Source organism: Eutrema salsugineum, unplaced genomic scaffold (assembly GCF_000478725.1).
Source record: "Eutrema salsugineum unplaced genomic scaffold, Eutsalg1_0 scaffold_5, whole genome shotgun sequence".
In the NCBI taxonomy this organism is placed as follows: domain Eukaryota; kingdom Viridiplantae; phylum Streptophyta; class Magnoliopsida; order Brassicales; family Brassicaceae; genus Eutrema; species Eutrema salsugineum.
The window spans coordinates 1,825,761-1,837,889 of record NW_006256612.1 but is presented as its reverse complement, the minus strand read 5'-3'; the positions used below and the strand labels follow the sequence as shown (position 1 = coordinate 1,837,889).

The 12,129-nt window shown below is 38.3% G+C and overlaps 1 protein-coding gene across 1 annotated transcript; it reads right to left on the bottom strand.

Annotated features, from left to right (window-relative positions):
• Window positions 1-273: 273 nt before the first annotated feature.
• Window positions 274-11,721, bottom strand: LOC112083910. Its single transcript, XM_024152131.1, has 9 exons — window positions 11,136-11,721; window positions 10,493-10,977; window positions 9,995-10,384; window positions 9,815-9,934; window positions 9,321-9,659; window positions 2,775-2,951; window positions 2,477-2,690; window positions 1,107-1,384; window positions 274-327 (listed from the first exon to the last, which is right to left on the bottom strand). The coding sequence occupies exons 1-9, from the start codon at window positions 11,719-11,721 to the stop codon at window positions 274-276; spliced, it is 2,643 nt and encodes an 880-aa protein (XP_024007899.1).
• Window positions 11,722-12,129: the final 408 nt, after the last annotated feature.

The following is a 12,129-nucleotide window of genomic DNA, read 5'->3' as shown; positions in this document are numbered from 1 at the left end:
GAGGAAACAAGTGGAGAGTGAGACTTGGCTTATAAAACAAGATGTGGTTTTCGATATTGGGAAACAAAAGGAGGTAGAATGAACTTAAAAAAAATATGAATGGAGATATAATTGTTTAATCATTTCACACAACAAATTTGTACACGTCAAAACTAAACATATGTGGCTTCCAAGCACGTTTGAGAACATATGGTATACATTACACTAGAAAAATTTGTGGTTTACTAAACAATAAAACAAAAGCAATGGACACTTCATTTTGTTTGCATCTGATCACGGACTTGTCTTCCAAAATTTAGTGGCCAAGTGCATCTGATCACGCACTTCCTGCAAAAACATAAAACAACATCAGTAAATTACAATGTCAAATTCAGACTATTAATCTTATTCATTGAAAGAAACAAGTAAGCAAACCTGGACATACAGTGTTTTATCTTGCAAAATTACTATATATCATTTTTGACAATGGACTCAACATTAAGCAATCTACTAAAAACAAAATAAAAATACAAAGTTCATATATTATGCAAACTAATAAGTCATCGTCAATCAAAGGAAAAACACAAAGTTGACTACATAAACTTTAAAGTTCAACACATCACAACAACATATCACTAATTAACTTGTTTTTAAGTGCCACTTCATTCTCCGAAAGTGGCTCAGTCTTAGCTAAGAGGCTCTCAAGAATCCTTTTGTTAGTAATCTTATCTTTCATTTCTAAATCCTTTTGTTTGATTTCCCACATACTTTGCCACTCCTTCAGCTCCTTTCCTTCTACTTTGACTCCGGCTGACCTCTTAGCGTTGCCTTCTACGCCTTCACACCAGGCGGCCGAGCCTCTGACACATCATCGGTTGCAGGAAACGAGCTTGGCGACTGAGCCGAGGCTACAACCTTCCTTTTTTAGCCTTTTCACCATCCTTCACAGATGAACTTGTGCACCATTTTTGGTCATGCCCGAGCTCCCTCCAGGCATGCTAGAGGCCAAACTTGATGAGGTAGTCATTGAAGAAGATGTCATGGGCTGCCTTCATTATGTCGTTTTCATTCAGACCGCTTGTCTTTTCCTTCTGTGCAGGCTCGTACGAACCCACAAATTTTCAGACCTGGGCATTGATCCTTCCCCAGCGTTGCTTACACTGAGAGGCTTCTCTTCTTTGTAGTCCTAATATGTGAGGGCTTGCGTTGTAATATGCCTGAATCCGCTTCCAAAGGGCACCAACTATTTGTTCATTGTCGACAATAGGGTCCTTGCTCGTATTGAGCCATGCACTTATCAGCACCTTATCTTCCTTCGGAGTCCAGTGCCTTCTCACTTTACGGTCATCACTTGAATAATCAGATCCTTGTGTACTAAACATAGGAATGTATGATGATCCTAATTCTATACATGGCGAGAAAGTGTCATTAACTAGCTAACTAGTTAATAGGTTGATAAAGCCTTCAGACTGAGTAAACGAGTTCTGAGAATCCATAGGAAGTTATAGAGAAGGAAAACGTGGAAGAAAGTCAAAGAAGATAGTTAAAGAGGATGTAACGAGTGGAAAAAAGAAGAAGAAGATAGTTAAAAACGATGAAACGAGTGGAATAAAGTAGAAAAAGCTAGTTACATACGATAGATCAAGTGGAAGGAATTAGAAGAAGATAGTTAAAGAACACGTTTTTGGAAGATGATTGGAAGAACAAGCTGTTTGGAAGAACAAGTGTTTGGAAAATGTTTAGAAGAACAAGTGTTTGGAAGTCGAAGAAGATAGTTAAAGAAGAAGATGTTTTTTAAGAAAAATATGGTTGGGTGTTTTTTAAGAAGAATATTGGTGTTTTACTTGAGTGTTTTTTAAGAAAAATATGGTTTATTGTTTTTAGTCAAGTCTTAATAATAACACTTAACTAGCATTTATCACACCACCTAATCCTAACAAGTCATATCAAGCATTGATCTAAAGCATTGATCATCATTATACCTCACAAACCTAACAAAACCATGAATCCAAAAAGTTAAATGTCATAAACCTAACAAAACCAACCTAGCATTTAACACAAAGAATTTCTAACCAAAAATTTTAAAGACGACTGACCTGTAATCGTTGAGACATAACTACTCGGTGGAGTTTTTAGAAGTATGTATATGTAGTTCCACCATATTACCTCACAAAAAATATTGAAAAGGGATCATTAAAACCTACAATACTATGACGTAGATAATATAACTTATTAGATGTAAGAAAAATAGCATAAAAAGTAATAGAAATTTCCACAACTATGAGTACGATCTATTGCATAACTTAGACGGTAGATAATATTACAACACTTTAAGTCATGAGCTTAAAAAGAGTAATAAAATGGTACTTATGTCTTACTACATAACTTCGAAATAGATGCCACCCATTTCTAATACTTAAACACATATTTCTAATACTAAACACATATGCAATGGCTGCAATAACACAAATAAAAACCAACATAACAAAACCATCACCTTGGTTAGCAATGTGGTCCTTCAATCTTGTAACTTCACCTTGAAGCCGTGTTAGCTTTTCACGAACTTCTCCTATGGTTGGATCAGATGTGTTGCTTCTGTGTCGGTCAACACTGAGGATAAGCTCCTTTTGCTCTTGAAGCCTTAAGTTGATCCTTTTGAACTGCACGGTTACCGCATCATCCCACCACTGCCACATGTGCTCACCACTGGCCTACAAACAGTAAACAGTTTCAGCCATAATAAACATAACTAAACAAACAAAAAAAGGAAGACATAATAAAGAGAGAGAGCTAACCATTTTGAACCTATCAGGACATCCATAATACTTGCGGCCATCTGTGTTTGATTCAAGCTTCATGTTACGACCACAGAAGCAATTTTCAGGTATGCCATAAGTAGCATCCGAATATGCCCAGCCCATGTCCATCTTTGGGCCTTCAGATGATGTATCGTTGTAGCTTATAGGCATTCTCTGACCAACAAAAATTTCATCAATCTAAGCTAACCAAAACATTGATCATTCAAATGCCAACATAAACAATCCAAGAAATTCCGCCAATAGCAACATAAAATACATAAACAATCTAAGTAACATAAACAATCATTCATATTATTTAATACATAAACAATCTAAGCAACATAAACAATCATTCATATTATGTAATACATTAAAATTTCTAAACAACATAAACAATCATTCAATCTAAGCAACATAAACAAACATAAACCATCACTACCGATCATGGAACCAGCAAAGAGAAATCATATCATCTTCAATAATGGCTATGAACAATATAAATCATATCATATTCTCAGTCACATCAGACAGGAAGACAACATAGAAATCATATCATATTCTCAGTCATATCATCTTCAATAATGGCTATGAACAATAGAAATCATATCATATTCTCAGTCAACAACAATATACAGACGGCGGTTGTAAATGAATGTAATAAACCCCAATTTCAACCCCACGAAAAAGCCCCAAATTTTACCCCAAATCGGAAAAACCCTAATTTTATCAAACAAATTTCTGCTCATAAATTCGAAAGACTGAACTCGTATTTCATATAGGGTAACAACGAACAGACCGAGACTTCTAATCGATCGTATATCCCCAATTAAAACACCAAGAAATAACCATAGATTTTTTCCCCAAATTCGATAACCCTAATTTCCCCTAAAGCTTTATATGTTTAACAAATTACAGAGGAAGATGGCTTACCTTGATGATTGGAATGGATACTCGATGCTCGGAATATATCTCCACGGGTAAATTTGATGCAAGCTCTGATTGATTGAAAATCGTCGGGGAAGAAAAAGAGAGAAGATAGTCGGGATGAGAGGAAAATGAAAATGGTCGAGGAAAAAAAAATGTGTCCCACAAAATTAACACTCGTTTTTCGGTCAATCACACGCTTCCACGTGGTGAAGAGGCAGTCTCTTCAGGCTCTTCGGGAAGAACTGAATCGTCGAAATTGGGCCTTTTTTCTTTTTTAAAATAATCATTTTTGCCTATGATTCTGAGCCATGAACCCCAGCTGATCCCTTGATGGACATGCTCTAAGTTTAAATCAAGTGAAAAGATGGATTATATTTCAATAGGTCGTGTTAGTGAAATTACATAAAACAATAGGGGCATGTCTGGAAAAGGTCGCTTCGAGAAATATATAATGTTGTTACAAAAGTCAGGAAAAGCAGACTATCTCCAAAGTCAGAGTTTGTGTAGGTAGAATGAAAAACGTGAGTAAAATTTGTGGAGCTCACCTTCACTAATTATGCATAGTAACTCAAACTTTTTACGTTTATATATACGAAAAAATCTTTCGATTGTAAACACAACAACATCTCATTCTCAATTATAAACATCCTCATCTCTCTCTTATTCTCTCGCTCTCTCTTTTACCAATATCTCTGTTCTTTTACGGGTAAAAATTTTGGCCTTTATTTATATTTATCTTTATAATAAATTATACCTATTATTATAACAAATGTTAAATAAATGGATGATGCTAAGAGAATAAAGGTTACTTCTACCTTCACGTTTAAATTTATAACCCTAAATATCTGCAAGTGCACAGATGTACGTTGTAGTACTTAGGGGTCGAACCACAGAGATTTTGAGCTTTCAGTGCGAATCAATCAAGACTTAAGACCAGCAGAACAAGCAAATGGGGGTCTTTGGTTTTGGTGTCACTAAATCTAAGTGTAAATCGAAATAAGCAAGTTGTAAAACAATAAGAAATAGGCGCTGGGTTCAAAGGGTTTTCGCATGGGTTCATGAACTGATCAAAAGACATACAAATCGATAAAGGTAATCATCTAGTGAGGATCCCAAACTAGAATAGACACATATAAGATTAGCCAACTGTCGTCACCCTAATCATCTAATCACTTAACACAACAATTAACTCTCGCTGTCATGCTGCGAATAAGATCATGCATTATAAATAAAATTCATCCAAGCTCACAATTCTCTACAGGTAGCTTTCTTCTCCAGTAGGGAATTCGCTCGATCACTTCTAGGTCTGGTAATTCGATACAGCACTCTCGTGGCTCCAATTACTGAAATCAATTTCTAAGCGGATAGCAACAGAAACAGCATAGTGAATAAGAATGAACGAAGGACTCCTAGAAGATCAATAACCCTAAATCGAATAAAGCATATAATCAAGACATGAAATTCCCTTTGAAAGATCCTTTAGAAACCCAACTGGGAAATTACTCAGACATAGTTGAATTCAACATCACAAGTGTATTTAGAATTGCAGAGAATTGAAATAGACAGAGTTTATAAACGAAGAACAGGTTGAAGAAGGAGGGCCGATGGTGCCCCTCTCGGTGGCTCCTCTTTTGGGCGAGCTTCTCTTCTAGGGTTCCTGATGAAAAATGTGGCACACCCTTCTAAACGACTTAAAAGGAGTTTATATAGTGTTTTGAGTCCCGGGAACGCCTAGGACTTGCAGGAATAATGACGGGAGTGACTTGGGCTTTGATATGGGCTTCTGAGGCTTGGAATAGAGCTCTCCGCGGTTTAAAATTTCGCACCCCCGATGGATGATGTTTTGGCCGCGGGTGAGCTTCTGACTGTGATGATTTGCATTCAGTGTATCGACCATATCTTGACATTTAACTGTTGGATTGCTTTGATTCCACTTGCATTGGAAATCTGGTTGTCTACTCTATCTTGTGTCAAAATTTGGGGATGATCGGACGGTGGGAAGTCCTCCGCTTGTTACCAAACTTCCGACAGTCTGAATTTATTCAAAGTTATGCTTTTTGCTCCCAAGTACATTCATTTTGTCAAAATATCCTGAAAACTCTTTTGAGATTCTAAAACATAGAAATCATTTTAAAACCTTTAAAACTGAGTGAAAACACTTGCATAAGATATTAAAAGTGATCCATAAAAGTGGTCAAAATTAGGTGTTATCAACTCCCCCAGACTTAAACCTTTGTTTGTCCTCAAACAAAACCAAAGATCTGAACCTGGAAAAGAGGTTTGAAAATCGCAGGAACTAACAAAATCTCAGAGACCATGCTTCTAAACTAAAGTTAGTCATTATGCTCAAATCAAGGATAGTTGATAACACCGTATTTTGACCACTTTTATGGATCGTTTTGAAATACTTTTTCTATGATTTTAATTGCTTTCAAGTACTTTTATTACGTTTTTCTAGTATTTGTAGTTCCAAGACTCTTTTCAGGTAACTTAGGGAAAAGCTTAACAAAATGGATAGAAAACCAGATTTCAGCTCAGAGTCAAACCGTCAGAAGTTCACCCCTGATTGAAGGCCTTCTCACCGTCTGATCCAGCTCAAATTTGGAGATCTTAAAGATGGAAGTATCAGCTTTCCAGCATACTTTACAGCTTGGCAATCCAACGGTTCAATCATAAGATGCGCGAAGAGCAAGATGTCCCGTAAACCAGCCGGCGAGCATTTCCACCAGCGGCCAACAGGCCATTTCCCGCGGTCAGAAGCATCCCGACCGCGGCCAGCCAACCATTTCCCGCGGTCACAGCCATCTTGACCGCGGTCAGCCAACTCCGAGCCCGAAGGCCCATTTCTGAAACCCACAATGATTCCCTCATTTAGAGAAACCCTAAGTGACGTCCAGAGATGTCTTGAGCATTATAAATACATGTTTTAGGAACCCTAAAAGAGAAAACCGAATCATTACCTCATATTTTTCTTATTGTTTTTACTTTAGCTTTTAGGGAGAGAGAGATTTGTCTCTTGAACCCTTGTTCTTTCTTTTTCAATTTTGGTTTTTATTCTACTTATAAATACTATGTTTTTGATTTCGTTCATCATGTCTGAGTAGTTTTATTGTTGGGATTAAGGGATTTTCGATGGGGACTTATATGTTCGATGAGGATTCCATGAGCTTTTGAGCCGAATCTTAGAACTTTTTCTTCTGAATTCGTTTTTACTGCATGAGAGTAGCGTCATGAACTACAATCTGATCCAGATGCTTGGTGACACGAAAGTGTTCATCCGGTGTCAGATCTAGTTTGGGAGAGCAAAACAAACATAGGAGTGGAAACCTACCTATGGGCGATTTTTGAATGCTGACGAGTCTTCTCTTCTAGGGCCAGAGTGGAAACCTACTGGTCAGGGTTGAGAGAGATAATTGTCTATGATCACGACAGTGGCGTATTCATACGTCCGTGACTCCAGTTCGAAAAGTTTAAGCTAAGATCTTATCAAATTTACTCTCTAGCAATGTTTTGAATCGTTCGTACCCCTGAGAAGACTTCCCTGAACCCCAACGCCCTCTTTCCTATAGATTCACACCGTTTTTATTTCAAGCTTTAGTTCAATATTTTCATTTCTTTTTAGTAGATTTTCATTTAAGCAATTAGAATATCCGTTTTTCTCATTTTTATTCATTTTCCTTAAGTTTAGTTATTAGGCCATTTAATTCCCGTAGTTTCTTTTTAGATTTCATTTTTACATTTTAAACACACCACCAAAACCCCCACAAAACCGTTTGGTTCTAGACTTCCTTACTTTATATTTCTTTCAAAGGCTTTTGCAGGAAAATATCCTCCTTCCCTGTGGATTCGATCCCTAAGTACTACAATCGATCAGTTGTGCACTTGCGGCTATTGATTTCATTTAGGGTAAAACTTGACAACTCTCAACACACCGACACATCAATAGTCTAGAAAATTCTCACCAAAGCACAAGCATAACTAGTCCGTTGATCCGTCATGCGAAAGTCTACACATTTAAACTTATCCTCCAGTCAACTAGCTCTTAACATTCATTAATAAGTTCCAGTGGTTCTCATCAAAAGGAGTTTAGCAAGGCAATCAAGGCTAGATATTCAAAATAGCTGTTTAGAAAGTGAGGCTTTTAGTGTTTAGGGTTACCTTTTCTGAAGAGACAAGACATTATGCAAAACAGCAAGAGAGGATGGAACTGTCAATGCCCCCACAATTTTCAGTCACATTCTTCTTGCCTTAAGATTCTTGATCTCCTTTCTTCAGGTTCTCCTCATGACTCCCCCACACTTTTTTATCCAGGTTTTAAAACCAATCCTCACAGATGAATACTTGTGGTCTTTGCTTCTAATGATTTCGGCCATCCTAGACTCTTTAGGCTTTTGGTTTCCTTTCCTTTCATTTTTTTTTTGATTTTTTTTTTTGAAAGGGGAAACCGCCTTTTGACATAGAGTCCTAGGAGCACGAGATTTACCTTTATGAATGAGCTTTTTGAGGCACCATTAAGCTTGATAGGATTGCTGATACTCCTTTTTCCCAAATTTCTTCAGTCCTTCTCTTGAGTGACTGAATACTATGTTGTTCCTCCCTCTTCGGCGCTTTTGCACATATCTGTCAATATAAACTAAAGAGAGAATGCATGAGGTTTGAACATAAAGGTTTGGGTAGAGGGTGAGGTACCAGCTAAAGATGAACTGGCCATCTAGGACAACAAAGAGTGATAACAATAAGGTGAAGATGTCCAAGATTTGTATCATGATGCCTGCTAAAACCAATGATGAGAAAATTAGATGTCAAGCTTATGTTCAAGTAAAATGAGCTGGTATATCCTGGCAGAAAAGATCCCCATGAATAGAAATCTTCTCGTGGGAGTTCGTAGTGCAAGTACTGTAACTACCGCCTAGTCTAGTACTATCCACAAAAGAAACTAGCGTGTAAAGTCTAGAAGCATATGATTTTGTTCCGGTGTTCCTGTTTTAAAAACCGTTTGGAAAACGTTTTGTGAAACACAAACTCAAGACAGACCAAATTTAATTAGTAAAGGATGAACATCCTCCCCCAGACTTAAATCACACTGCCCCCAATGTGACAAATCTTTGAGAGGATGGGATAATGATGTACTGAAATTTGGAATGTTTAGGTGTACTTACCTGGTGATGTGTTTCCTGGTTCGTGATTTCTGCTCACCTCTTATTCGTTCTTCGCTTAAAAACCTGGAATTATAGAAAACAAAAACAAAGCAGCAAAAATAGAAAAAGGCAAATCAACAGGAATGAGTAAAATACCAAATGGGTTGCCTCCCACTAAGTGTTTGCTTAAAGTCATTAGCTTGACTTTGATGATGCTCTACCCTGGCGGGTCTGCCAAGAGCATTGCTTCTCTTTCTTATTCTTCTGCTAGGTATGGTTTTACACGTTGTCCGTTGACGACAAATGTATCTCCTTTCTCACCCCAAAGAATTAGTGCTCCATACGGTTTGAATTCCTTTACTGTGAAAGGTCCAGACCATCTAGATCGTAGCTTTCCTGGAAATAGCTTAAGGCGAGAATTGAAAAGAAGAACTTTTGGAGCGAAGGATCGATGTACGATCCTTCTGTCGTGATATGCCTTCGTCTTCTCTTTGTATATCCTGGAGTTTCCGTTGGCGTTATGGCGGATTTCTTCTAATTCGTGTATTTGAAGCATTCTTCTTTCTCCAACTGCCTTAAAGTCTATGTTCATCTCCTTAATAGCCCATTGTGCCTTATACTCCAGCTCTACAGGGAGGTGACATGCTTTTCCATAAACGAGGTTGAACGGTGTGGTTCCTAAAGGAGTTTTGTATGCTGTCCGATAGGCCCAAAGTGCATTGTCGAGTTTTTCAGACCAATATTTGCGATTTACGCCAGTTGTCTTTTGTAAACTCGATTTGATATCTCTGTTAGAGATTTCCACTTGTCCACTTGTCTGTGGGTGATATGGAGATGCAACTTTATGCGTGACTCCATTTTTTTGAGCAGATTTGCGAAAACTCTGTTGATGAAATGGGATCCTCCATCGCTTATCACAATTCGGGGAACTCCAAAACGAGGGAATATGATTGATTTAAATAGCTTTATAACCACTTTCGCATCATTAGTAGGGCTGGCGACTGCTTCTACCCATTTAGAGACATAGTCTACCGCTACTAAAATGTATTGGTTTCCGAAAGAAGTTGGGAAAGGTCCCATGAAATCAATTCCCTATACAATCAAAGATTTCGACTTCAAGAATGAAGTTTTGAGGCATCTCATTCCTCTTACTGATGTTGCCCATTTGTTGGCATGAATCACAGCGCGAGATGTAGGCGTGAGTGTCTTTGAACATAGTAGGCCACCAAAATCCCGCTTGAAGAACTTTGAAACTGTTTTGTACGTCGCAAAATGTCCTGCATACGCTGAGCTATGACATCCAAACAGTATTCCTTCTATTTCTTCTTCAGCCACACACCGTCGGAATAAACCGTCTACACATCTCCTATAGAGATAAGATTCGTCCCAAAAATAATGTCGGATTTTCCTTAAGAATTTCTTCTTTTTATAAGCAAAGAATTGTGATGGTTCAATGTCTGCAGCTAAGTAATTTGCTATATGCCTAAACCATGGGGTGTCAAAAGCGCCTGACCGCCGTATAGGAAGTTGGGATGGCTTTTCCTGCACGGTAATAGGTATAGTTTCCATAGCGTAAACATTTTCTTCTGGCAGACTATCATTCAAAGGGAGTCTCTCTTCTACTCAAATTCTAGAAAGATGATCTGCTACTCCATTATCTGCTCCTTTCCGATCTCGAATTTCAATGTCAAATTCTTGCAGCAGGAGTATCCATCTGATCAGCCTCGGTTTGGCGTCTTTCTTGGACATGAGATACTTGATTGCAGCATGGTCAGTATGGACGATAAGCTTGGATCCTACTAGATAAGATCGAAACTTCTCAAAAGCAAAAACGACGGCTAAAAGCTCCTTCTCCGTAGCCGCGTAATTGCATTGAGCTTCATCCAAAGTTCTACTCGCATAGTAGATTGCGTGTAGTTTCTTTTCTTTCCGCTGACCAAGCACAGCTCCAACAGCAAAATTACTTGCATCACACATGATTTCAAACGTTTGTTCCCAATCAGGTGGTTGCACAACTGGAGCGGAGACAAGGGTGTTTTTGATCTTATGAAATGCTGTCAAGCACTCATCATCGAATTCAAAGTTTGTTTCCTTGCAGAGCAGACGTGTGAGAGGTCTGGCGATTTCTGAGAAGCCTTTTATAAATCGCCTATAGAATCCAGCATGCCCCAAAAAACTTCGGATTCCCTTCACATTAGTTGGAGGTTGAGGCTAGTCATGACCTCAATTTTTGCTTTGTCAACTCAATACCTTTTCCAGATATTTTATGTCCAAGCACAATTCCCTCACGGACCATGAAGTAACATTCGGACAAGATGCTTATCTTCACAGCGCTGCAAAACTTTCCCTAAGTTTGCCAAGCATCTGTCGAATGAGGATCCATAGACGGAAAAATCATCCATGAAGACTTCCATGAAATCTTCAATGAAATCAGTTAAAATAGACGTCATGCACCGGTGAAAGATTGCAGGTGCATTACACAATCCAAAAGGCATTCGCCGATAAGCAAAAGTTCCGTATGGACAGGTGAATGTCGTCTTTTCTTGATCTTCCGGTCTAATTGGAATCTGGAAAAATCCGGAGTAACCATCTAGAAAGCAGTAATATTCGTGATTTGCCAATCTTTCTAGCATTTGGTCAATGAAGGGTAAAGGAAAATGATCTTTCCGAGTTGCTGCATTCAGTTTTCGATAATCGATGCACATTCGATGTCCTGTCACTGTTCTTGTAGCAATCATTTCATCCTTGTCATTTTTTATAACAATCACTCCTCCTTTCCTCGGGACAACATGCACAGGACTAACCCAAGTGCTGTCCGTGATAGGGAATATGATTCCTGCTTCCAAAAGTTTCATGATCTCCTTCTTTACCACTTCCATCAGGTTTGGATTCAACCTCCTTTGGCCCTCAATTGAATTCTTGGCATTGTCTTCAAGATTTATCTTATGCATACAGAGGTCTGGGGAGATTCCTTGTATGTCATCTTTCTTAACAAGCTGGCATACTTTCTTAACTCATTTAACAGCTTAGTAGTTTCAACTCTACTTAAGCCAGAATTTATGATGACAAGGTAAGTTGAGTTTGGTCCAAGAAAAGCTTACTTGAGCCCATAAGGAAGAGGTTTAAGCTCGACTTTTGGAGCTTTGAGCTCGCTCCATGGATCGTTTATAGCTGCCAAGGTATCTTTTTCAGGAGTAGGGATGTGATTTTCCTCATTCAGGTCCAGATAGTTCACAAGTTTCGCATAATCCTCGGCCTTATCGAGCATTTGCGCACACTCTTTTGAA